Source organism: Biomphalaria glabrata, chromosome 2, assembly GCF_947242115.1.
Source record: "Biomphalaria glabrata chromosome 2, xgBioGlab47.1, whole genome shotgun sequence".
NCBI lineage: Eukaryota > Metazoa > Mollusca > Gastropoda > Planorbidae > Biomphalaria > Biomphalaria glabrata.
The window spans coordinates 29,443,215-29,465,994 of record NC_074712.1 but is presented as its reverse complement, the minus strand read 5'-3'; the positions used below and the strand labels follow the sequence as shown (position 1 = coordinate 29,465,994).

At 35.1% G+C, this 22,780-nt stretch overlaps 2 protein-coding genes across 5 annotated transcripts in view; both read left to right on the top strand.

Moving 5' to 3' along the window:
* Positions 1-10: 10 nt before the first annotated feature.
* LOC106079305 (N-acetyltransferase 9-like protein) lies at positions 11-7,326 on the top strand. Of its 4 annotated transcripts, XM_056019959.1 has the most exons (8): positions 12-273; positions 2,454-2,548; positions 4,941-5,050; positions 5,180-5,251; positions 5,842-5,919; positions 6,338-6,397; positions 6,964-7,058; positions 7,205-7,326. In XM_056019959.1, the coding sequence occupies exons 3-8, from the start codon at positions 4,954-4,956 to the stop codon at positions 7,310-7,312; spliced, it is 510 nt and encodes a 169-aa protein (XP_055875934.1). In that variant the 5' UTR covers positions 12-273; positions 2,454-2,548; positions 4,941-4,953; the 3' UTR covers positions 7,313-7,326. The 4 variants fall into 4 exon arrangements, with proteins under 4 accessions (XP_055875933.1, XP_055875934.1, XP_055875932.1 ...); XM_056019958.1 differs by lacking the exon at positions 2,454-2,548 and having other exon boundaries at positions 11-273; positions 5,845-5,919; XM_056019957.1 differs by lacking the exon at positions 2,454-2,548 and having other exon boundaries at positions 14-273.
* A 6,848-nt stretch (positions 7,327-14,174) lies between these two features.
* The window catches only part of LOC106079303 (protein ecdysoneless homolog), a 25,165-nt gene continuing 16,559 nt past the window's right edge, over positions 14,175-22,780 (top strand). Inside the window, exons 1-4 of the mRNA XM_013240455.2 lie at positions 14,175-14,434; positions 18,969-19,086; positions 19,323-19,410; positions 19,898-20,076. Of these exons, the coding sequence (XP_013095909.2) occupies positions 14,215-14,434; positions 18,969-19,086; positions 19,323-19,410; positions 19,898-20,076 (605 nt within the window). The 5' untranslated portion in view covers positions 14,175-14,214. The remainder of the gene's footprint in view (positions 14,435-18,968; positions 19,087-19,322; positions 19,411-19,897; positions 20,077-22,780) is intronic.

Here is a 22,780-nt window from a genome sequence, read left to right as displayed (position 1 = left end):
TGTACTATTGTCAATGATAGCAAATACTGTATACTTAGGTCGGTCTATGCACCAGACAAGCAAGATTAAAAAAATAATAATAATAAAGACAATAAAGTATTATAAAGTCAATATATAGGAGTCAGACAAGGGAGATAAGTAGATTTATGCCTCATTTGTCACTCAGTCACTGTCAACAATAGTGACATAGTCTACTATGAAAGAAAATGAGAATATTCGTATTAAATGTTCTAAAGTAATTTTAGTTCCCTACGAAGCCTGTCACGTTCAAAAGTAATTATTTTAAAATTTACTAGTGACTAGACTAGTCTTATCTAGACTAGATCTAGATGAGATAGATTATAATAAATAATAATAATATAGATATAGAAAATATATATATAGTAGTTTATATATTTCGGACATTACATGAATTCGGACATTCGCTGTTTTTGTGGTCATTAAATAATTATTTTAATATTTATTATAAAACTAGCAAGCTGTATAATGTGCTTGTCCATTTTCCAATGATTCTGACCCAATTTCCTTCCATTTAGGCAGCTGTCTTTTTATGTAAGAAAAACGAATTTCAAATTTGTTAGGTTGCTGTTTTTTCCTATGCTACCCGGATGACTTTACCTCTTTCTAGGGTTAAGACTATATTTTTTGATTGGCTAAGTCTATACTAATGAGCCCGGCAATATTTATTCTGTTTTTGGAGCTGATTTATTTGATTTATAAGCCAAGTTGTCTGATTCCATACAAATAAAAAAATTAATAGGGTGTCCGAATTAAATTACGATTTTCTTACCAAAATTTATTTCGGACAGCCAGTTTTGGACATCAATAAAAAAAATGATCTTATATTATATTTGTTCGTTTGTTGTTGTTTTTTTTAATAGAGAATAAATGGGTAAATGTTTGGAGTGAGCTTGGTACATTGAATGAAGTTAAATGCTTAGATCTAGAGTAATCTAGACCTACTAGATAGATCTAGATTTATATAGAGAGAATATAGAGGATTCAGTTAGGCAAGAATGGCTATCCTAACATGTACTATACTACAAAAGATCATCTGACATCTGTATTAGAAATTTATTAAATTAATAAACAAAAAACACAAACATTCAACACACATCTAATCATGCAAACAATTCAAACATAAAATAAGTCTAAAAGTCGTATAGAAGTCACTATCCCAGTGACCTAATTTTGGTAGAAAAAGTGTGTTCATATTTATACTTTTTGTGTTCGTATTTACGCATAATTCCAAAACATCTTAATGATTTAATGTGAGGGGTTATGCCTGGGGATCTTAAAATTTAGTAAATGTTAGTAAAGAATTAAAATCTGAGTTTATTGAGGCCTAAATATAGAGACTGTCCGAAATAAATAATGGTGTCCGGAATCAAATAATGTGGGTCTAATTTGTCCGAATTAAATGAAAACACACGGCCTCTTTGACCTTAAATATAATAACAAATATAGGTGAGGGGTACAAATATAGTAGTCATCCTTATTCTTCTTTAACTTAAGAAGATTTTGATACGTCATTTTCTTTTCTATGTCGAACCATTGTAAAATAATGCGCTGTCAAAGTCAAACTTTCAAATTTGGGCCTATGGGTGTCCGAATAGCATAAACTACTCTAGATTAATAGTGGTAATAGTTTAGATCACTCTAGTGGAAGATTTTGGTCTTATTTTAATTATATTCACTTCTTCACCCATTGTACTTAAAGAATTTATCAATAGAAAATGAATTGGACAATATGTAGCCTACTTTTCCTCAGCAGTGCTGGCAAAAGGGGTACACACTTTAGCATTTCAGGTGCATCACTGGGACACCATTGATGATTAAAGTACAGCTAACTGTTAATTTGTTTGCTTTTTTAGCATAATAATTTGAATGTTTCTATTGTATTAAGCAGCTAGATAGAGAAATTGAAGTTTTTGAGCACTTATGCTATGTTTGCGTTCAATTTAAAAAATGGGACACCGTATCACCTGTAACACTACTGGTAAAAGTTTTTTAAATCAGATTTTTTATAAGAAAATAGAAATGCTATACTTGCATTATAGCTAAATATATAGGCTATTATTTGCTGCAATATCTCAACAATAATTCAAGCATTTATTATGACTATTATATCACAAGATGTTGCGGGTGCTACATCAATGCTTCATCTATGAAAAGCATGTGAAAGGTATATCTGTTAAACCATTATTAGAAACACAATTAGAATGTAGAATGGAAAGTGTTAAGGCTGTAAAATTCCAAGCTGCAGAAGTGTGTGATGCTTTAGAAACAATAGCAGAAAGATGATGCTCAAGGAAAAAATGAGACTGAACCTCTAGTAGGCCATAAGTGAAACTATACATTTTTGGTTGCAATATCTTTCTGGCATTCTTTACTGTTTCAAGTAAATTTTACTAGCAAGGAACTTCAAAGTAACACCATGGATATTCTTAAAGGGCTGACATCATTTAGAAAATTGTGTGATTGGTTAAAGACATACCAAGAGATAGGTTTTGAAGCTGCTTTGATTGTGATGCCAATGAGATTACAAGTGAGTTAGAAGCTAATCTAATTAATTATCTAATCGTGGTTCCCACGTTGGGCGCCACTTGTTATGAGCAGATGAGACTCTTAATTATACACCAACAGACTCATATATAGTAGATGATAAAGACTTTAATCTTGAGAAACCATTAATAATATATCAATAATAACTTAGTTTACATGATTCCATCTTTGATTCTTCTTCTCTCTAACCCTTTCAACACACATTCGCTCCATTCCACATGCTGTGCACGTAACACATGGTTTATGCAGTTGAAGGAACATCACAAACTCTTTTGATTTCTGTATAAATATTAGAATATGACTAATTACAATATCATAAATTGTTCAGCCAACCTGGAGATTTTTCTGACAGACATCTCAAAACATAGATGGATATTTGCTTTCTGAATAAATGAAGGCAATAAAGCCAATATTACATACTCATCTTACTAATCACTTACATCTATTGAAACTTTGAAAACTTTCTTAAAGACTTTGCTAAGAAGAAAGCAAGAAAGACTCACTTTTAAATTATTCTGTTTCGTTATATTATTAATGGCAATTGATTTTTTTTTAAATTTAGTTTTAATACTGTTATAAACCTGGTGGTGGCACAGATAGGGGTAGTGGTGTGAGTGTAGTCAGCCGACGCAAATCACCCCAGGCCAGCGCTAGACGGGCGGTCAACCGCGATGAGTTGCGACGGTCAGCCAAGTCGAGTGTCAACAGAACGGTTGGGGAAGGATCGCCGTCGTGAACAGAGCTCAGGGGCGTCACGAAGGATGTAGTCATGTGACGAAGCTAGAAACGCCGAGCGATGTTCCGTCCGGTTCTAGAAGGCCAGTAGGGACCCTATATAAAGAGCGTAGGTGTTCAGAGCCCGGTTCACTACAGTCCGGTCGACTACAGCACAGTTCAGTGGTGTGGTTCTGTACGGAGCATTACGACGGTTCAGTGCGGAGTACTGTCAAGTACAGTTGAGACGGCTGGCGTCTTGATCTTGGTTTGTGATCGAGTCCGACACAACGAGCCTAGTGTGTGAAGTCAGTCCTAAACTGTTGAACCCAGTGCAAGCCCGGAACGAGATGGAGAGGCCAGTGCAAGAGTTGATACGGCGGTACGGTGTTATCTTTAAGTTGGTGGTGTATGGTGCAGTTTGCAGAGAGCCTGGATAGTGAGATTGGTAACAATACTTTGCTATTATATGAGGCGCTGTGGCAGATCGGTAAAGCGCTTTACTTCCGAACCAGGGTTCCCAGGTTCGAATCCTGGTGAAGACTGCAATATTTTAATTTCGGGATCTTTAGACGCCTCTGGGAAAAAAATAAAGGTGATTGGTCGTTGTGCTGGCCACATGACACCCTCATAAACCGTAGGCCTCAGAAACAGATGACCTTTACATCATCTGCCCTATAGACCACTAGGTCTGAAAGGGGAACTTTACTTTTTACTTACTATTATAGCTTAGATTTACAACAATTTGCTTATGAAGTTGTGTTTTGAGTTGCTTCCTTTACATGTACTTAAGCTTCATGCTTAAATATTACTTCCTAACGTGTATTAAAATGAATAGATGAATGATAAATAATTTTGTCTTGCCCCATGTGCACCTAAAATGCTGTCTCTAATCAATCTCAAAAACAACTGGTACTGGAATTCTTCTAGCATCGGTTTGGTCCAACACCAAGCTGTGTTTATGTCATCTTCCCTTTTAGCTCGAACTGTTTCTATCGTTATAGTCCCTATAGTTATGGCTAATTAATTATCTAATGATCATGTTATCACCCAGACTGCTATCATAACATTTTCCCCTAGATATTAATAAGGCTCTGCTATATGTCCCACCAATATCCCTGTCCCCAATTGTCTGCAAAACGACAGCTTGATCCCTATTATCATGCTTATACAAATAAAATAACAACTATTCAGCCACACACCTGTGACAGGAATGTACAACTTTAAACTACTTTATGATTAAGATACAAATAAGAAAATAGACTATATTAATTCTGTGATTTGGATAAATAAAGAATAAGGTTTATCAACCAATTTACATGCACATTTCTGAAGACTTTTTTTATTTCAAAACATTACTTTATTCTTGTGAGGTCATTCACTGTCTCCTAGAGTGTTGTCAAAGCTTTTCAATTACTTTAGATCATAGTGACTACTTTAGAAACATGATTAAAGGCTGTTCCCAGAGCAGCTCATTTCTTTGCTTCTTAAAAGCAAAATGAAAACCTAAAGAGGGATAAACTGGCTTTAATTCAATTATCCTAAAGCAATTTAGATATGCTGATTAATTTGAATTTTGAACAATTCTGTAGCTCAAATTCACTGAAATTAAAATGTACAAAATATATGCTATTTCTTTTTCATAAAACTACAATCTTAAGGTACCATGCTTGGATGGAGTCTGAAGAGCTAAGAGAACTAACAGCATCAGAACTCCTTCCCCTTGATGAAGAGTATGAAATGCAAAAAAAATGGAGATTAGATAATGACAGTAAGAATGATTTTATTATGATCATAAAATTTTTAATGTAATATCTATTATGTCAAAATCACTGTCATTATAATGTATATATATTTTGACTGAAAAAAAATGAGAGGATTTTATTTTTTCTCTCTGCAGAATGTACATTTATTATACTAGATAAAAACCTTTATGAAGGAAGTCAAGGTGATCATTGCAGCAGAGAGATTGGTAACTATGTCTCTTTTTAGCTTGAATTAAATTGTGTTGGCACACTGGATTTGTAAAAATATCAGCTGAGATGTCCATTGCTATGATTTTGACTTGAGAATTATGACCAAAATTATTTGTTTATCAGCTCTAGAGAATGAAATAAAAAGTTAAACCAAGTAACTAACTGCATTTTTTTAAAAGTTCAGAAGATATATTGTCTATTGATCATTCTAAACTGTTAAGATCATTCCCCATTTTTGTCCTCGAAAAATCACACTGATCTTTATAAAAATGGCAAGTTCACTTAACATATTTTTTCAAGCTTTTCTATTAAATTCAAGTTGTACACTTGATTTTTCATGACCCTCAACTTTAAAAAATGAAATTATTTTCAAGAAAAAAATATGTATAAATATTCAAATACATTCCTACATACAAGATCTAGGTATACAGATATATTTTTCATATGGATAAAGTTTCACAATTTGTTTTCTTGTCCTTTAAAAAAAAATATTTCTCAATGCAATAACTAGGCAGCTTTTGTCTGGGTAATTTGGCAAAAATATATCTTTCATAAGTGTGAAATGATAACATATTTTTTGTTTCAGAAGCCATGGTTGGTGATGTGAATATATTTTTTTCTTCAGACTCACATGCAGAAGGGGAAGTAGAAATAATGATTGCAGGTATATTTTCTTATAAAGAAATATTTTCTTGACAGCCTTTGGAAAAGAAAATGCATTCAACCAATGTGTTATTCTAATAACCACCATGTTTTCTAAAATTCAACATACATACAAACATAAACTGTGTTTTAAAGACTATAGAATTGCTTTGTATTAGGTATGCAGTCTGAAAATGTATTTAAATGTTTAATTTTCTTAACTAAAATTCTAAATTGTTGTCATTGTAAAATTTCTATCACTCATATCCTTTATTTTTCACATCAATTAAAATTGCTTATAAATTGTTTTTGTCACTTCATTTTATAGAAATTATTAGATATTACACTATTTGTTTAACAAGCTTAGACTATATTTTTGTAAATATTTAACATGTTGAGATTCTATATACTTTTTATATTTGATTGAATCTCACTGACAGAATCATCAGCAAGAGGAAGAGGCTTTGGTAAAGAAGCCTTATGTTGTATGATGAGATATGGTAAGAATTTTTTAATTCTATCGTTAATTATATGCAAAGGCAAGGTACAATGGAAAGGAAATTTGAACTATTGTTTATGTTACAAGTAGTAAATCATATTATCATTTCCTTTGGTTTAATTATTTTTTCAAGAAATTAAAAGCTATTTTTAATAAAAATTGTTTTAAAACTCTAGCTGCTTCTAATAGGTAAAAAAAAAAATACTATTAGATAAATGTTTTTAGTATAATATATTGCTTTTACCTTTATAAATGAACAATCTAAGGCTAATTTCATTAACAGCAAAATTTTCAGTTTGAAAATTGTATTTAACACATCCTTAATATGTTCAATTAGAACATCTGTTTTGCTCAGTGTAAATGAAATGAAACAAAAAAAAGCAACAAGTTTAAAGTAAAAGTTTTGCAAGGATATAGAAATGAATTTAAAAATTCTCCATTAATATTTTCACATCTTTCAAAACTTTTTCTCTAATTTTATTTTTCAATTGGACCATACAAGTATCTTATGTTGTATATATATATATATTAGTTTGTATATTATGATACTACTTTTTTTATTTTCAGCTCATGAACAATTGCACACATCATGTTTTATCAGTAAAATTGGCTTTGAAAATGGTGCTAGTTTACAGATGTTTCATTCTTTAGGATTTCATGAAGTAAGAAAGAATTTTTTTTTTCAACATAATTTATAACTGAATTGATAATTTTATATGCAAATTTTGTTTCTAAAAAGTTGTTTTCTTTATAAAAATATTTTTCTTTGTGCACAAAGTAATAATTTATTTTAATTGTCTTTTCACAGATGTCAAGGTCTGACATTTTTAAAGAAATAACGTTATCTTTAGAGGTATCAAAAAATAACAGTTTTGAGACATATGCTTCAAATTATTTGATAGAAATCATTAAATAGAAATATATGTTTTACTTCAGTCTCATATTGTATTTAACCAATGCAATGCTATTTAACATTAAACTGGATCCCCATACCATAATTGTGGTAAAAAAAATTATTATAAAAGGACTAATATTACTTTTCCTTATCTCAGTGACGCATAGATCTAGATAGATTTAATTATAATTAAATAGAGTAAATACTCCAACATAAAAAAAAAATAAAAAAATAAAAAATTACTCTGGAATCCTCTATACACTATAATGAATCTCCACCCTGGGACGAAAGCCCTCTTCCTACTATAAGGGACCATATTGAAAACATAAAAAGAAAATCTGATTACAGACCAACAGAGCTCAAGGAAATAGTGAACTGTTTTCTACATACCAATTACCCTAGCAATCAGTGGATCAGAGTTTACACGGATGGCTCATCTCATAAAGCCACCACAAATGGAGGAGCTGGAATACTTATTGAATGGCCAGATGGAGGAAAACTAGAAAAATCCTTTGCAACTGGAGAGCTCTCTGACAGTCACAGAGCAGAAAGGGAAGCACTAGCACTAGCTGCTACCATGCTAGCAAATCATCCAAGTTCCCCTCACAGTCAGATTGTCTTTCTAACAGACGCAAAAACAACCCTCCAAAGCCTGCAAAACTCTGATTCCCCTTATATTAAAAACCTCAGAACAGCACTCACAAAGCTCAACCACAACAGCAAAAAAACTGTCATTCAATGGATACCAGCTCACATACAACTAGCAGGAAATGAGAAGGCTGACACACTCGCCAAGAGTGGGAGAACAAACTCACAAGTAAACTCTGCTCTCTATCCAGAAGAAATGAAGAAATTAATTGTAGATAAAATAAATGAGAAATGGACGAGCTCCCATCCAAATCACAAGAAAGATGATGCTTACTATAAGCTATCCCGACAAGACCAACGTCTAATCTTTCGACTCAGGACCGGACACAACAGAATGCGACAACACATGTTCCGGAAGCTCAAAATTGGAACCAGTGAAATCTGCCCATGTGGAGTATCACCAGAAAATGCCGACCACGTCCTCCAAAACTGCTCTCTCTACCAAGAGGCCTGTATAAGACATTGGCCCTAAATCACCCCAATAGAAAGAAAACTATATGGAGAGCTCCCTGATTTGGAAACCACTGTGCAGTTCATCTCATGTATTGGTCTAGTCATATGAACACTCCAACATAACAATGAGAACGATGAAGAAGAAGAAGAAGAGTAAATACAGTGCCAAACACATTCATGTTCTTCCTAATGATTGAATTACAGCTACAAGTAGTGTATACACTTTATATTAAATATATAAAATAAATATACACTTCAGCAAATATTTTTAATGAACAATGCAATGCAATATTATATGATATACATTAAACTGTAGAAAATCTGGAAGAGTAACATCAGCTTCTAAGTAAAATTAAAGCTGTATTCTTTGCTAGTGGTCTCTATACTCCTATATTAGTATATGGTTGTGAAAGTTGTACACTGAACGTTGAAAGAATTATTCAAGCATTGGAGAGTAAATGATATAGGAAAATGCTTGGAATCAGATACCAGGTAAAGAAGACAAATGAGTTTGTACTGTTACAAGTCAACAGGAACTCCTCAATAAGGTGAAGGGACGAAAGCTGAGCTGGTTTGGTCGTATTGTAAGACATGACTCACTGTCAAAAGTCATCCTACAAGGTACAGTGGAAGGATAATGAAGAAAGAGTCATCCAAAGAAAGGTTGGCTGGACAATGTAATAGAAATGGACCAGCCTCTCTCTTGATATCCAACAAAAGAAAACAGCTGCTAAGGAAAAATGGAGGGATTTGGTTTCACAAACTGTCATAGCACCCCCCCCCTACGGAGAAAGTCCAGGGACAGATGATGATGATGATAAGTTCCAGCTGAAAAACATTCTAGAATGAATGCAAAGGGATAGAACAGTACAAATACAATTTAATTACATAATGTGAAAAATGTCTTTCCTCTACTTAGCAAAATTTCATTTTTCATTACTGGTCTTGAATGGTACCGTATTCCCCCATGAAAAACGAGGGATCACCGTAATATAGCTCTATCCTTTACAAACTCAACTTCTAGACTTAATGATTACTGGATCTAACAATCACAGTGTCTGCTCTCTTTCCTCACATCTTGTTTGGGTTTACTAGTATTTAAAAATGGATTTCCCTCATTACAAAAAATGATCCGTTTTTAATCATTTATTTAGATATATAAAGTTACCCTTTCAGACCTTGTGTTTATATAGCAGATGATGTGAAGGTCTTTTGTTTCTATGGCCAACAGTTAACAAAGGTGTCCTGTGGCCAGCACATTGACAAACTGCCTTTATTTCACCCAACTAAAATCTGGTACCCATTAAAGTTGGGTGCACTCATGGGCGTCCTAAAAAATCCTGAAATATACAATCAGTCTTCACCAAGATTCAAACCCGAGGCCCCTCTGTTCAGAAGCCAAGCACTTAAAGTGGGCTGAGTTATGTCTTCTATGTTTAAAGTAGCTAATAATGGTGCAAAAAAGGTCTCTAGACCATCTCTTACTATTCGTTGGCTCCTATATCTAGATGATGATCTGCTCCTTATAAGCTAAGGTTGCTCCAGGAGTGCTAGATCTAGAGAGAGCAAACTAAAAGATCTAAGAGCAATAGCATGAATGTTTTCAAGTGGAGGCTGATTGTCACGATGTCTTGGTTGATGTTCCCATGAGATTGTGTTGATCAAACAATGAGTTTCTGATATTCAAATTCTGTACAAATTTCTTTGAGATTCAATTTCAGAAGTCTCAAACAATATTAATTGTGATGCCAGAGATACTACTTCAAAGTATAAATTCAAAACTAAACTCTCTTTTAAATAAATACAAATCTTTTATTCTGGAACTTAGAATCAATTTAATGATATACACACTACATGAATATACTGTTACGATCTCTCCTCCTAATCAGGCCTTTTGTAAACACTGCTAAACACAGCACATCAACACATCAAGAACTTGGCTCCAAATAATATGGTACTTTAATAATGAGTGAATAAGTAGATAACAGCCAATACTAGACAATTGGCATCAAACACATCAATAACTAAAATGTCACTCTGTATATCACCGTACAAAACTCTACTGTCTCTCTTTCTGGACTTGTACATCAACACACGAGGACTCAACCAGGACCGACTTCATGGCCAACTAACAGTCCGGTCTCGACGCTCTCCGGTCTTGAACTGCCGCTTTCCTACACAGTGTCACTCGTACACGCAGGCTTTCTATCACATGACCATAACATTGGTCATATTTTCGTGTAATCGTAGTACTGTCCCTTGTCCTTGGCCCCGCTGACCTGAGTGATTCACGTGTGTGTCAGCTGAGCCTATAGTTAACACTTTTGCGCCGCCAATAGGGTCATAACAATACAATACACTTTTATTTAAATTCATTTACTCTATTATTAGATCTCTCTCGTAACTGAATGTGCAAGTCTAAATACTACCTCTTGTACCCCTTTAAAGCTTACGGAAAAGCCGTCATTGTTTCTTGTCAACGACGTACAACTACGACCTTGCGCTGTATATATTCAATCTCAAAATATAGTTCGTCCATCGTGGTTCGATTATGACCACTTTGTCAACCAGGGGGCTGAGGGCTTAAATTCGCACTGGGGTTTTGTGCCTCCTCATGTGGCTGGTGAGACCTATGTGAGCCCGGAATGTTCAGCTGCCCACTAGCCAGGTTATTCCAGCTGGAGCTAGTGTCATTGGCCTTGCTTTTCTTCTCTGGCGTTTTTCTTCTGCCAGCATTGTTCTCTTTACCTCAGCAACCTATGCGCCAGTTTTCACAGCGCGACGCCATAATGCTCTGTCATGTGCCTCTGTCTCCCAGGTGGCTGGATCTATGCTGAACGCCTCCAGAGAGGCTTTGAGGGTGTCCCTGAAGCGATTTCTTTAACCGCCTTGCGAGCGCTTGCCTTCGCTTAGTTGGCCCTACAAGAGTCGTTTATTGATGCGGCGGTCTTCCATTCTGCAGACGTGTCCTGCCCATCGCAGCTGGGACTGCATCAGGATTGTGTGGATGCTTTGCTTTCGAAGGACTTCAGTATCTGGTGTTTTGTCTTGCCATTTGACATTCAGTATTTTTCTTGGACATGTCATGTGGAAGTGGTTCAGTTTCTTTGCATGTTTTCTGTACACTGTCCACGTTTCTGAGGCATAGAGCAATGTAGGGAGGATGACAGCTTGATAGATCCCTAGCTTTGTATTTGTGGTGATAAATGTTCCAGACGTTTTTAGACAGTCTGCTATAGGATGCACTGACCTTGGCGAAACGCAGGTCGATTTCATTATCGATCTTTCCGTTTCTGGAGAGTGCTGCCAAGATACGTGAATCTGTCCACTGCGTTTATATCATGTCCATTTATCTTTATGCTTGATCCGAGTAGGCTTTCCCTGGAGCGGGCAAATAAAAGACTTCAGTCATTTTGTGTTAATGGTAAGGCCAAAGTCTGAGCATGCTCTTGAGAAGTCACTGACGATGCTCTGCAGATCATTTTCAGAGCAGGCATTTAGGGCACAATCGTCAGCAAATAGCAAGTCCCTGATTACTGTTGATTTTATTTTTTATTTTGCGTTGCGCCGTCTCGGGTTGAATAGACCATCATCAAATCTGTATGTTATATTTATCCCGTTGTTTTCTCTATTTGTGAATGCATCTGTCAGCATAGCAGAGAACATCATACTGAACAGTGTCGGTGCTAGGACACAGCCTTGTTTTACCCTGTTTGTAGGGTTCTGCATGGTTCTCCACTTTCCTGGACACGAGCCTTCATGCCATCATAAAATATTCTCACCATGGTTATGAATTTTTGTGAACAACCATACTTTGACATAATCTTCCAGAGTCCTTCTCTGCTAACAGTGTTGAATGCTTTTGTTAGCTCGACATATATTGAGAAGAGGTCAGCATTTTTTTCTTGAAGAACCATCAGAGCCCTTCGAAGTATCAAACGGGGAAAACAAGGCAGTCAGGGACCTGCTATTTGCTGACGACTGTGCCCTAAATGCCTGCTCTAAAAATGATCGTCAGACTTTGGCCTTACCATTAACTCAAAAAAGAATGAAGTCTTATATATACCTGCTCCAAGTAAGGCCTACTTGGATCCAGGCATCAAAATAAATGGACATGATATAAATGCAGTGGACAGATTCATCCATTTTGGAAGCACACTCTCCGGAAACGGAAAGATCGATAATAAAATAAAGTAGAATAATCTAAATCTGTTTTTTTTTTTTTTTGGTCTTCATCCTGAAACGATGCAAGAGCTCGAACTGTGCACATTCCCCAGCTTGTCTGTCGCGACAAGAAGCAATCCACCAGTTAAGTTATAGACAGTTTAGGCAGCCACAGTCCAAGCTTGCAGCTTTTGTTCGATCGACCGTATGGAGGCACGAGCCGCACGGATAAACTTAACAACGTGTACAGTACAGTTCAAATGTTTAGTTATTATTATTATTTCATAAATCAAATATTTACAGTGCACTTCATATCGCATAGGGATGGAGGCACTAGTTCTTTCTTTTATAATCTGAGAAAGTAATAAGAAAATTAAGGCCACGACTATGAGCCATAGGTCGTAACTTGCACACCACCCATCCCGCAAAAAATCCCGCCGACGCTCATGAGTACAGCTAAATTAATTCATACAAACAAATGAATCCGCTCAGTTTTTCTATGAAATGATAAAAGAGTGAAAAAAATTGTGTTCAGTATTGAACAGAACACGGAAGTGAGTAAAGAACTGCTGACGTTCCTGGAATTTTCATGATTAAATACAACATTGACTGAAATTGAAGTACGACATGAGAGTCTTTCATGTATCGGTCGTTGAGAGTACCGGGTAATCTTAAAGACTTAAATTAGTGCCACAAAAAGTATTATGCAATCAGGAAGTTGAGAAAAATGTATAATAGTTTATATGGCCGTATCTGTTGACCGTATTCCACTGCGATTATAAAGATTAAAATATATTATTATTGGCCTATATAGGTTTACTGATGTAGGGGTTAACAACTATTTCAAAAATTGCAATAGGCATAAATAGAGGAAACCCTGCTGGGCCAGGGTAAAAAACAAAGACATCTGGGTCACGAGGTCTTCAGCTACAAACTAACACCAAAAAAAAAAAAAAAGGATAATATATACATTTTCAACTGAGATTGTTGAGGCAGAAAGAACTTACGCTGTTGTAAAAAAAAAAAAATCAACAAGAAATGAGGAATAGGGTTTTGGGGTTGAATCCAGTCAGTATGGAAGTGAGGCCAGTGTTGACTTGTGAGCGGCCCAAATGTAGGCATACCGAACAGATTTCCCCCCAGTATTGGAGAGGTCACCCCATCTGTGTCAGTAATGTCTCTGGAGAGTGGTAACGTATTACCGGTTTGAAGCGACTATGGATCATGTCTGAGCTTTAGCTGTGGTCGGAACGATGTCGCCCACACATCAGTCCGCCCCCCCCCCCTTTTCCTCCACGCAGCCGATGTACCCAATGGAACGGCAAGTGCCGATACAGTTTGGGGTCAGCGGCTTCGCAGGTTCTGCCAGGGTGTAGCACTGGGTGCTGCAAACTGCCTTAGGGTCGCCAGCTCCTGATTTTTCCTCAGGGTTGACTCCCGGAGGCTTTTCCATGATTGAGTATCGGTTTAGTATAGCTGAGCTGCAAGGCAGTAGAGGTTTATTATTATTGTAGTTATTATATATTTAGTATATAGGTCTGTGATAGCCCATAGGCGGAGCTACTTACGGTCAAAGTTCACCAGCAAAACAAAATTGTGATAATAGACTTAACAGATCAACTTGTACGAAATTTGTCTTTATTGGAAACAAGGAAACGATGGCTAACTTAGACAGGGTATTCAAACGGTTACCAGAAGATGTTGTAGAATACAGTATATTTCCCCAAATTCCAAATGATTTACACGCTGATGCAATAAAGAGGTTTCTTGACAAACAAATCGATGACATATTAGCTCATCTTAGTGATCGAATTGTTAATTATATTTGGCAACACGAATCTTTTAACTTGAAGCCCGTTATCAATATCAGTTCACAAGGTTTGCACAGTCACAGTTTCACTTTTTGAAGTGGCTTTATCACTGACTTAGAATTTTAGTTTAAACTATTTTATAGAGTCTAGATCTAGAATCTGTATTATCTATCTTTAATCTTAAATTAATGACAGTTATTTTAAATTTAATGTCTTTATGTGTTTACTAACTCTACTAGCCTAGTAAGTAGATGAAAGTCAAGATTCTGACCAGTAGATTTCAATTTTTAAATTTAAGTAAATCTATGACTCATTGACTTGTTCAATAAATCATTTATTAAATCCCTTTTATGAATCTTTGACTGGGAAATCAGGATGGCTGCCTGGTCATACAGTTTGTGCGCTGGACTGTTGTTCAGTTTTATTGATGGTCTTGGGTTCAAAGCCTGTCCACTCCCATCCCCCATCATCCTGCGGGAGGTTTGGACTAGGAAGTAAATTATCTTTAACTCTGAAGGACCATCCAAAACATGTACACATTTTTACAAACAAAAAAAGGATTTTATCCCATGGCCAGGATGAAGATGGTTCTTCACCGACCCTTCTGATTGAAGGCCTTCATCAACTAGATTATCATTCAATCACATCTGTTTGTTCATGAGTACCTTAACTAAGCCAACGCAATGGGTTTTCCAAACCCATGTGAGGCCAGAGGCCAAACACATTAGGGGACACTTCATATCCCTATAATTTACCATTGCGTTGTATGGGAGAGCCATCACCACCCCTATGGCTCTGCTGGGAAACGGTGCAATGGATTCGCATGGGTTAGCAAGCCTTTCTCACATCGGCACCACGTGCAAGTAGACTCGCTAGAAAATAACTTATAGTCCACTGGAGGCCCTGTTTGCTCTTGTTCTTAGCCTTTCCGGTTCCCTGCGTAGATGTTTCCACAGAGGCACCCGCTGAGGCGACAGGAGCTTTTCTTCTGATCTTTATGACTAGATCTATATTTATATTATATTTTTCAAATACTGTCATAGATTATTAGATAAGAAAATCTAAGTTTCGATTTTCTAGAATGGTCTAAAAAAAAACTAACTAACACAATTTATTATAATGTGATAATGATAAGCCTTGTATATTCGAGTCTTAAGATTAGTGAGGAATGCAGTATTTCCCGCGACCTACATTCTTTGTCACTTCCATTGTCTATAATTATGATGTTATAAAATACTTCCAATGGGTTGTGTTTGAAATATATATCCTCTCCTCTGTCCACCAAAAACTTGAAAAACTGGCACCTAAACCAGTAAGCTTTGGAATGAGGGAAATGTCAGTCTTGTTTGGCTACCCATTTAAGAGAAAGGAAAACTCTGAATCCAAACCTTGCTAACTTGCATATATCCAACATAGGATAGGCCCTAGAAGTGTGAGAAAAAAACTGAGAATCAGGAGCCAGTAACCTCAAAGTATTTTGAATCACACAGTTAGATCCCAAAGTGTGTCTCTGTATTTGCAGTTCCTATGGACACATCAGTTACATGGAGAGGAGGGAACTGCTGTGTGGGCATCTTTTTCCCACTATACCTAAGGCCCTGGATTTCATTGCATTTTCTATTAGATGAACTGAAGGAGTACAACAAAAATACTGTTTAGTAAATTGTCATTCAATTAATTTATTTAAAGACTTGTTATGCACCACTGGGGCAATTAAATTTTAAAAAAAAATCAGTTTTGATATTGTTAGATCTACGAGTTTGTAACAACACCTTAGACCAGTGTACATTACAGGTTGGGAAACAGGACACAGATGATATATATAAAGACTTGTGAAAGCATTATATCATCATAAAACCATTTGATACTGTTCATTAGACTTAGTTCTGATAGTCTCTCAGATGTTTAGCCCTTTGCATTGTTGCTGTAGGCTATTCAAGCCTGTTAGCATGTGTATCAGTGTTGGGAGTTGTCAGCTCTAGCTGGTAACTCCAGTTGAGATTAAGATGACTTGTCGCTGTTGTACATCCTCAAGGTGTGAGGGATGCAGCAATAAAGATGTAAAATCAACGATGAAGAGACAGGCTGCAGTTGCTGAGAATCAACTCCAGGTTTAGAACTGGTTACTTATCGTTCGCTAGTATTGTTTGATGTAGATGGTTCCTTACTCCAGCCATGAAGTTAAGGATGGGTTCTTCTGCAATCTAGTAGCATAGTGATAATCAGACTAATAGGAATGTGAGAATCTAGAATAGGAGTTCTGGAAGTCGTAGTAATTACAGGAACTGAAAAAGAGACAGAGATAGGAATTTGGGTGCAAGAATCAGACAGTGTCTCTAGCCACAATCAGGCTGAAATAAAAACACTGGGCTTAATATTCTAATTAAACAAAAGGGGTATTGTGTTCTCTTCGGGCATAGCCGTCAATGAGAGAATCCCATAATATTCAATTACAAATAATGCAGGTCAATGACATTAGATCAGTGCATGTTCAAAGGGAATGACAATAGTACAGCAGGTGAGATATAATAAAAAACATGAACAATGCTCAGCTACCATGATGTCCTTGCTTACACATACAGACCTGCCTACCGTTACGCAAAATGCGTATTCGTTACGCAAAATCTCCCAAAAATGACCGTCAGTACGCAAATACGCATTGAACCCGTCGCGTTACGCTTTTCGTATCCTTTTTTCCCCCCTCTCTTGACTAGCTTACGAGCGGTCACGGAGGTCACGCTAAGCCGTTTTGTTTTGTTGGCCGGGGGGGGGGGGGAGAAAAGGTGGGGGAACACATTGTGTCCAGATCTATACGTTAATTGGTTCTTAAAAGCAATTAGATTTAGTCTAGAAATGAAGAACGCGAGAGTGAGGGAGTGGCGGGTTGGTACTGTCAGTTAGCTGATACACCAACGTGACTTTTTTTTTTTTTGTAAGTTCATTAGTAGAATCCCTGATTCCCGTATTCATTTGTATAGAAAAAAAATATCGAAGTGCTATCGATTCAAAACACATTGGGTGACATTGTAGATATCTAGTCTAGATCTAGATCTGGATTCTAGATCTAGAATCTAGATAACTTGTTATACAGGAATAGATCTAGCTAGACATTACGACATTACGATTGATGATTACGTTATGTCATGAGTCTCTACATTACTCTACAATCTAGATCCAATTTAGTTGCAGTATGATTTAGATTGACTAGATCTAGATCGATAACATCTACTACCATCTAGTCTAGATCTAGTCTAGATTAAACTCTTAGTCATAGTATAGAATAGATCAAGGATGAAGGTAGGCTTACGAAAGTTTGGAGTAGACCTACGTTTGTAGCGGATTCACGGCATCGGTAACACTCTTGAGCCCAGATCTAGAGTAGATTATATTCATTATATAGACATAGATCCAAATCTAGTCTAGATATCATCTCTATTGTCGTAATGATTTAGATTGTAGATCTAATCATGACATCTAGATCTAATATTATATATAATATATAATATATATATATATATATATATAATATATATATATATATATATATATATATGACAAAATAGTGGTTCGCGTAAGTGTTACGCATTGTGGTGCCAAAATACGCATTTTGACCATCAGCGTTACGCATTTGGACTTTTTTTGGTAGGCAGGTCTGCACATAGCTCTTTGCCATGAGCCATGAATTAAAAAGTTAAGTAAAATGGAAAAGGAAAAGATTTGTTTGGGGTGAATAAAACATTATTTTCTATGCGCAGAGCCAATGGGATCAGTCAAGATAGATAAAATATAATGTGCAAATATATACATAGGAAATTTGGTGAGGTTGTTGAAATGTTTCTATACATTTTTCATCAAACTAAGTTTGAGTTGGTGGAGCTTGAGTGACTCAAATCATCCCTTTTTAAGAACCCTGTTGTTGCACATAATACATGTCATAAGCAACACATCAGATCAGAATTCTGCAAATCGTGGACACAGTTTCCTATTCCTCCCTACAATAGAGGCAAAGTGAATCAAAGGAATGCATGATACATGTGAAATAGGAGCCCAAGGAAGAGTTATTGCACTGGGCTATATAATTATTTAGGCCTGGAGAGCCCATCATAGTGTTTCCTGCTCCCATACACTACAGGCTTTTAGATATTTGTCCCTGTACTCAAGCCACTTTTTCTAGTTAAGATCAGCAGGGTGCAACGTAATGCTCACTATTTAATGTAATTGCCAGAAGTTCTTAATTCACTAATGTTATTGTCCAGTCTCAAATCAAAGTGCAAGCAATGCTGCTTTGTCCTTCTGTACATGCCTTTAAGAAAGAGGATTTTCCTAACTTTGAAGAATTTTTAAATAATTATCATTGTAAATTGCCCATTGGCATGATTTAGTAAGACTACCTTTTAAGGGTGTATTTTTATCACTTACCTAACTAGCTTTGAGTTCTTGTATTAGTATTGATTTGTCTTGTTGAATGTAAATAAACTTTAGGGGTTTGCTTTTTCTAAACAGCACAAGGATTAGAATTTATGTGTGCCATATTTGTAATAAGCACTATTTATACTTACAGGTTTTTTTTAAACTATTTTTTCTTCCATTAATCTTTTTAGATTCTGTACCTCCACATCTTCATGGTAGCACAAATTTTGGTGACAATATTGATGATGAGTGGTTCATTGTGCATCTTCTCTATGAGATAACCAGAGAGTTTGCAGGGACTGTGGTTAGGTTAGTTCTGTACAATAGCATTCCCAACTGATTAAGAAGCATTTGTAACTCAGAGAAAAACATCTTTTCAAAGTGAAAATGTACTAATGTGATAAAATCATTACATAAACATGTTAACTTTCATGATAACTAATCTAAATTGTGAGAATATTTGGAATTTACTATAAACCTTTATCAATTAATTTCTTTCTATAATAATTCACTTTTTATCAAAGAATGATTTTGTTCTTTCACAGAGTCAATGACAACGATGAAGAATTTCTATTGATTGAATGTGCTAATGCCTTACCAAAATGGTTAGATCCTGAAACTGCTGAAAAAAGAGTATGATTCAATAATTTCATGTTTTAAAATTGTCTTTCAAACTATTTACATAATTAAGTATTTATTTATAAAAAGAACTTTTCTAAATGGCTAGTCTTATTATTATTTAGTTTTGTATTTGTATTTTCCTCATTTTATATAAATTAAAGAACTGAAATGTGTACTTGTACTTGTAGCTTTTTATCCATTAATAACTGAAATCTTTACAACATGAAAGTAGTATTCTAACAAACTTTTTAACATTCACAATGAATACCATACAACTACACCTGATTGTTCTTTCTTTGATTCATATTAGATTTTGAAACATGTTCATTGTCCCCTAACTTATTCCCACTTCTAACCAAGTACATTTCTATTTGATTCACTGTCTGCTTTTATATTTAGAATACAAGAATGATTAAAATGTTGTTTGTTTGTTTTTTAAACTTATGTTATAGAAGTAGATTATTTCATTTGTTCAAAAAGTAGATTATTTTTGTTCTAGGTATATGTTTACAATGGAGATCTGCATTTCATTCCAATACCTCAGTCACCAGAGGAGTTTGCTTCATTACCATTATTCACACCAACTCTTGCTGAGGCAGTTGCCTGTGTCAGAGACTGTACAAGTGATACTAGATGCAATCAGTCGATACAAAATTTGATCAACAAGAGATTATCTAAGTAAGTTTTTGCATTTCTGTCTTAAACAATTTACATGTCAAGAAACATTTTATTTTTATTTTTTTCCCATCACTTAATGGTTTATTTAACAGAAATAATTGGATGAAAAAAAAGTTTTCTTAAGATTGTTAGATTTTAGAACCCCCACTTGCCTCCTCCTAGTACACCACTGTATTGCTGGTATTGTGTGAACTTGTCACATTATATTAATCCTAGATCTAGTGACTTAACACACTGCATGATGAATAAATTATTGAACACAGTTCATATTGAAGCTTGAATAAAATGATTTGTAGAATAAATGCTATCCTTCAATATAAGATCAAATTATAAATTAAAAAAATAATGCACACTCAGAATAGTGTTAAAAAATGCAAATGTACAACTGACTAGCCGAACTTTCATATCATCTTTATATAGTTTGTTAGATATTTCTTTTCTAGAAAAAAATAGAATTTAACGAGGAAGGGGAAACATTAGAATTTTGAGTAATTTTGAGCTTTGCTGAAAAAAAAATTATTATTACTATGCTACATGATAATGAGCTTATGAGTTATATCAGGAATTTGATGAGACTATAAATCAGTGGTCTTCAACCTTTTTTGGCCTACCGCCCCCTTTTCGAATGTTTTCTTTAAAAAAATCCTCCACCGCCCCCCTCTAAGAAAAACAGTTAAGAAGAAGCATGAGAAGGCCAATTTGAACAAAATATCATCTATTTATTTATTTTTATGCTGTCAATAACACTTATCCCTCTTGGGAGATGACCGCATGCCAAAGGCGATTGTTGTGAACTCCTTGGCCTATGACTGACGAGCTTTGAGGAGGACTGAGTTACAGAGGTGCCCCCCTCCCCCGTGTGCGATATAAAGATTTATTCAGGCGCCATTTCGCTCTCACTGGCATAGAGGAAAGTACCTGGCAGCATTCTCTGGCAGCAGATAGCCTCGGAGAGAAACAGTTCGAGAGCTCTTACAAAAACTGTGGGACAAACATTTGATACAATGGCTTTGTCTGCATAAAATTCAGGAAAATATGTAGGTCGTAGTTGGGTTTGCGTAGTTATGTGAAACACTGGACTCAGCCGTAATCTTCGGAATGAAAGGCAAAAACAACCAATATTATCATTATGCAAAAAATTATGTCAAATAATTTGCAGTGATTACACACAAAAATTAATTGTAAAGACTTTCTTTCAAATCCTAAGAATATTTGGGCCTACTGTTTTTAGGTTTAATTGTCAATTTAGTTTTATTTCTTAATATAAATATTACTATTAGGTCTACTGAATTCACTATAAAATGAAATTAAGCTAATGGTAACCTTGTGCCTCCTTCAGTCTGACAATATTAGAGATTTCAAGCTTTAAATTAGGCAAGGCGAAGGTCTCCTCTATTGGCTACATCCAGTCTATTTCTTTGCTTATTCATTAACTTTGTTACGCACTAAATCTAGGTTAACCATGTATGTTTACTGAAAAACTAAAACATCATTCCAATTTCGACCACAGTTTTGGAATTTTACTGAAACATTTAAATGCAGCCACATCTCTGTTGTGCCTCCAGGGGCGTAGCTAGGAATTTCCATCGTTTGGGGGCCGGGGGCTTGACATCTCTGGGGGCCGCTGCATTTTGCGTAATATTTTATTTAATTAATTAAAAAAGCACTAATTTGGGGGATTTTCAATTTCCCCCCTCCCCCCACCCTAGATACGCCACTGTGTGTCTCCTATGTTTAGATTCTTTTTACTGAAGACATAGTTTTGTAAATCTATTTTTTCATGCAACTCACTTTGAACGTCGGTAACAGATGTTTAATAATTGTCATTTATATATATATATATTTGTTTAATTTTAGAAGCGAATCTTAATTTCTTCATAGAATTGTTATGTAAATAGAATAGATATAGGTGTCCTTAAGGGCACTAATTCATTTGTCAATAAACAAGTGATGTGAGATTGTAAAACTCTTTAAAATAGATTTAATATCTCGATAAAAGAGAAAATGATATTATCAATAAAAGTCAATCTCTTTCCTAGCAGTCGGAAGTTGGTTTCATTCATTTGTGTTAGATGCTTACCATGTACAACAATTTTTTACAACTAGAGTCTTACACCTTTTCATCATTTGTTTCATAAAACTGTTGAAAGATGTGCTTATTTTCGGCATGGGCTTGTATTTTATTTACAGTTTTATGACTAGATTCAAATAGAAATGAAATTGCGGGCTAAACTTTTATTGTGTATCATAACTCACAATGTGAATAGTGAATAGATTTGTTCTTTATTCTATATTACCTATGAACTCATTGTAGCGTCCAACCACTGATGGTTACCTTTATGTCCACATAAGCTACATAACTAGACAATTTTGAAAATATTTCATCTCTAACAGTAAAAAAGTCTTTTTGTGTTAAATATGTTTTAAAATAAATTTAGTTTTAATCAATTTTTCAACAATATCACAAGTATTTTAAAAAAGCTATGCATTTTTCTAATAAGCCATTAAAACATATCCTGCTTTGCCGTTTTTTTTTTGTTTTAAATATTGTTTTAATTGTAGATTTTTATAATTGTTCATGAATATTCTTAAATTATTTTTGGATATCGCTATATGTTCGTGAAGCCGACTTGGTTTCATAACCTCATCTGAAAATGCCATCAAAGTAAAACTTACTTTTTTTCTAGTGGCAATTCCCTAAATC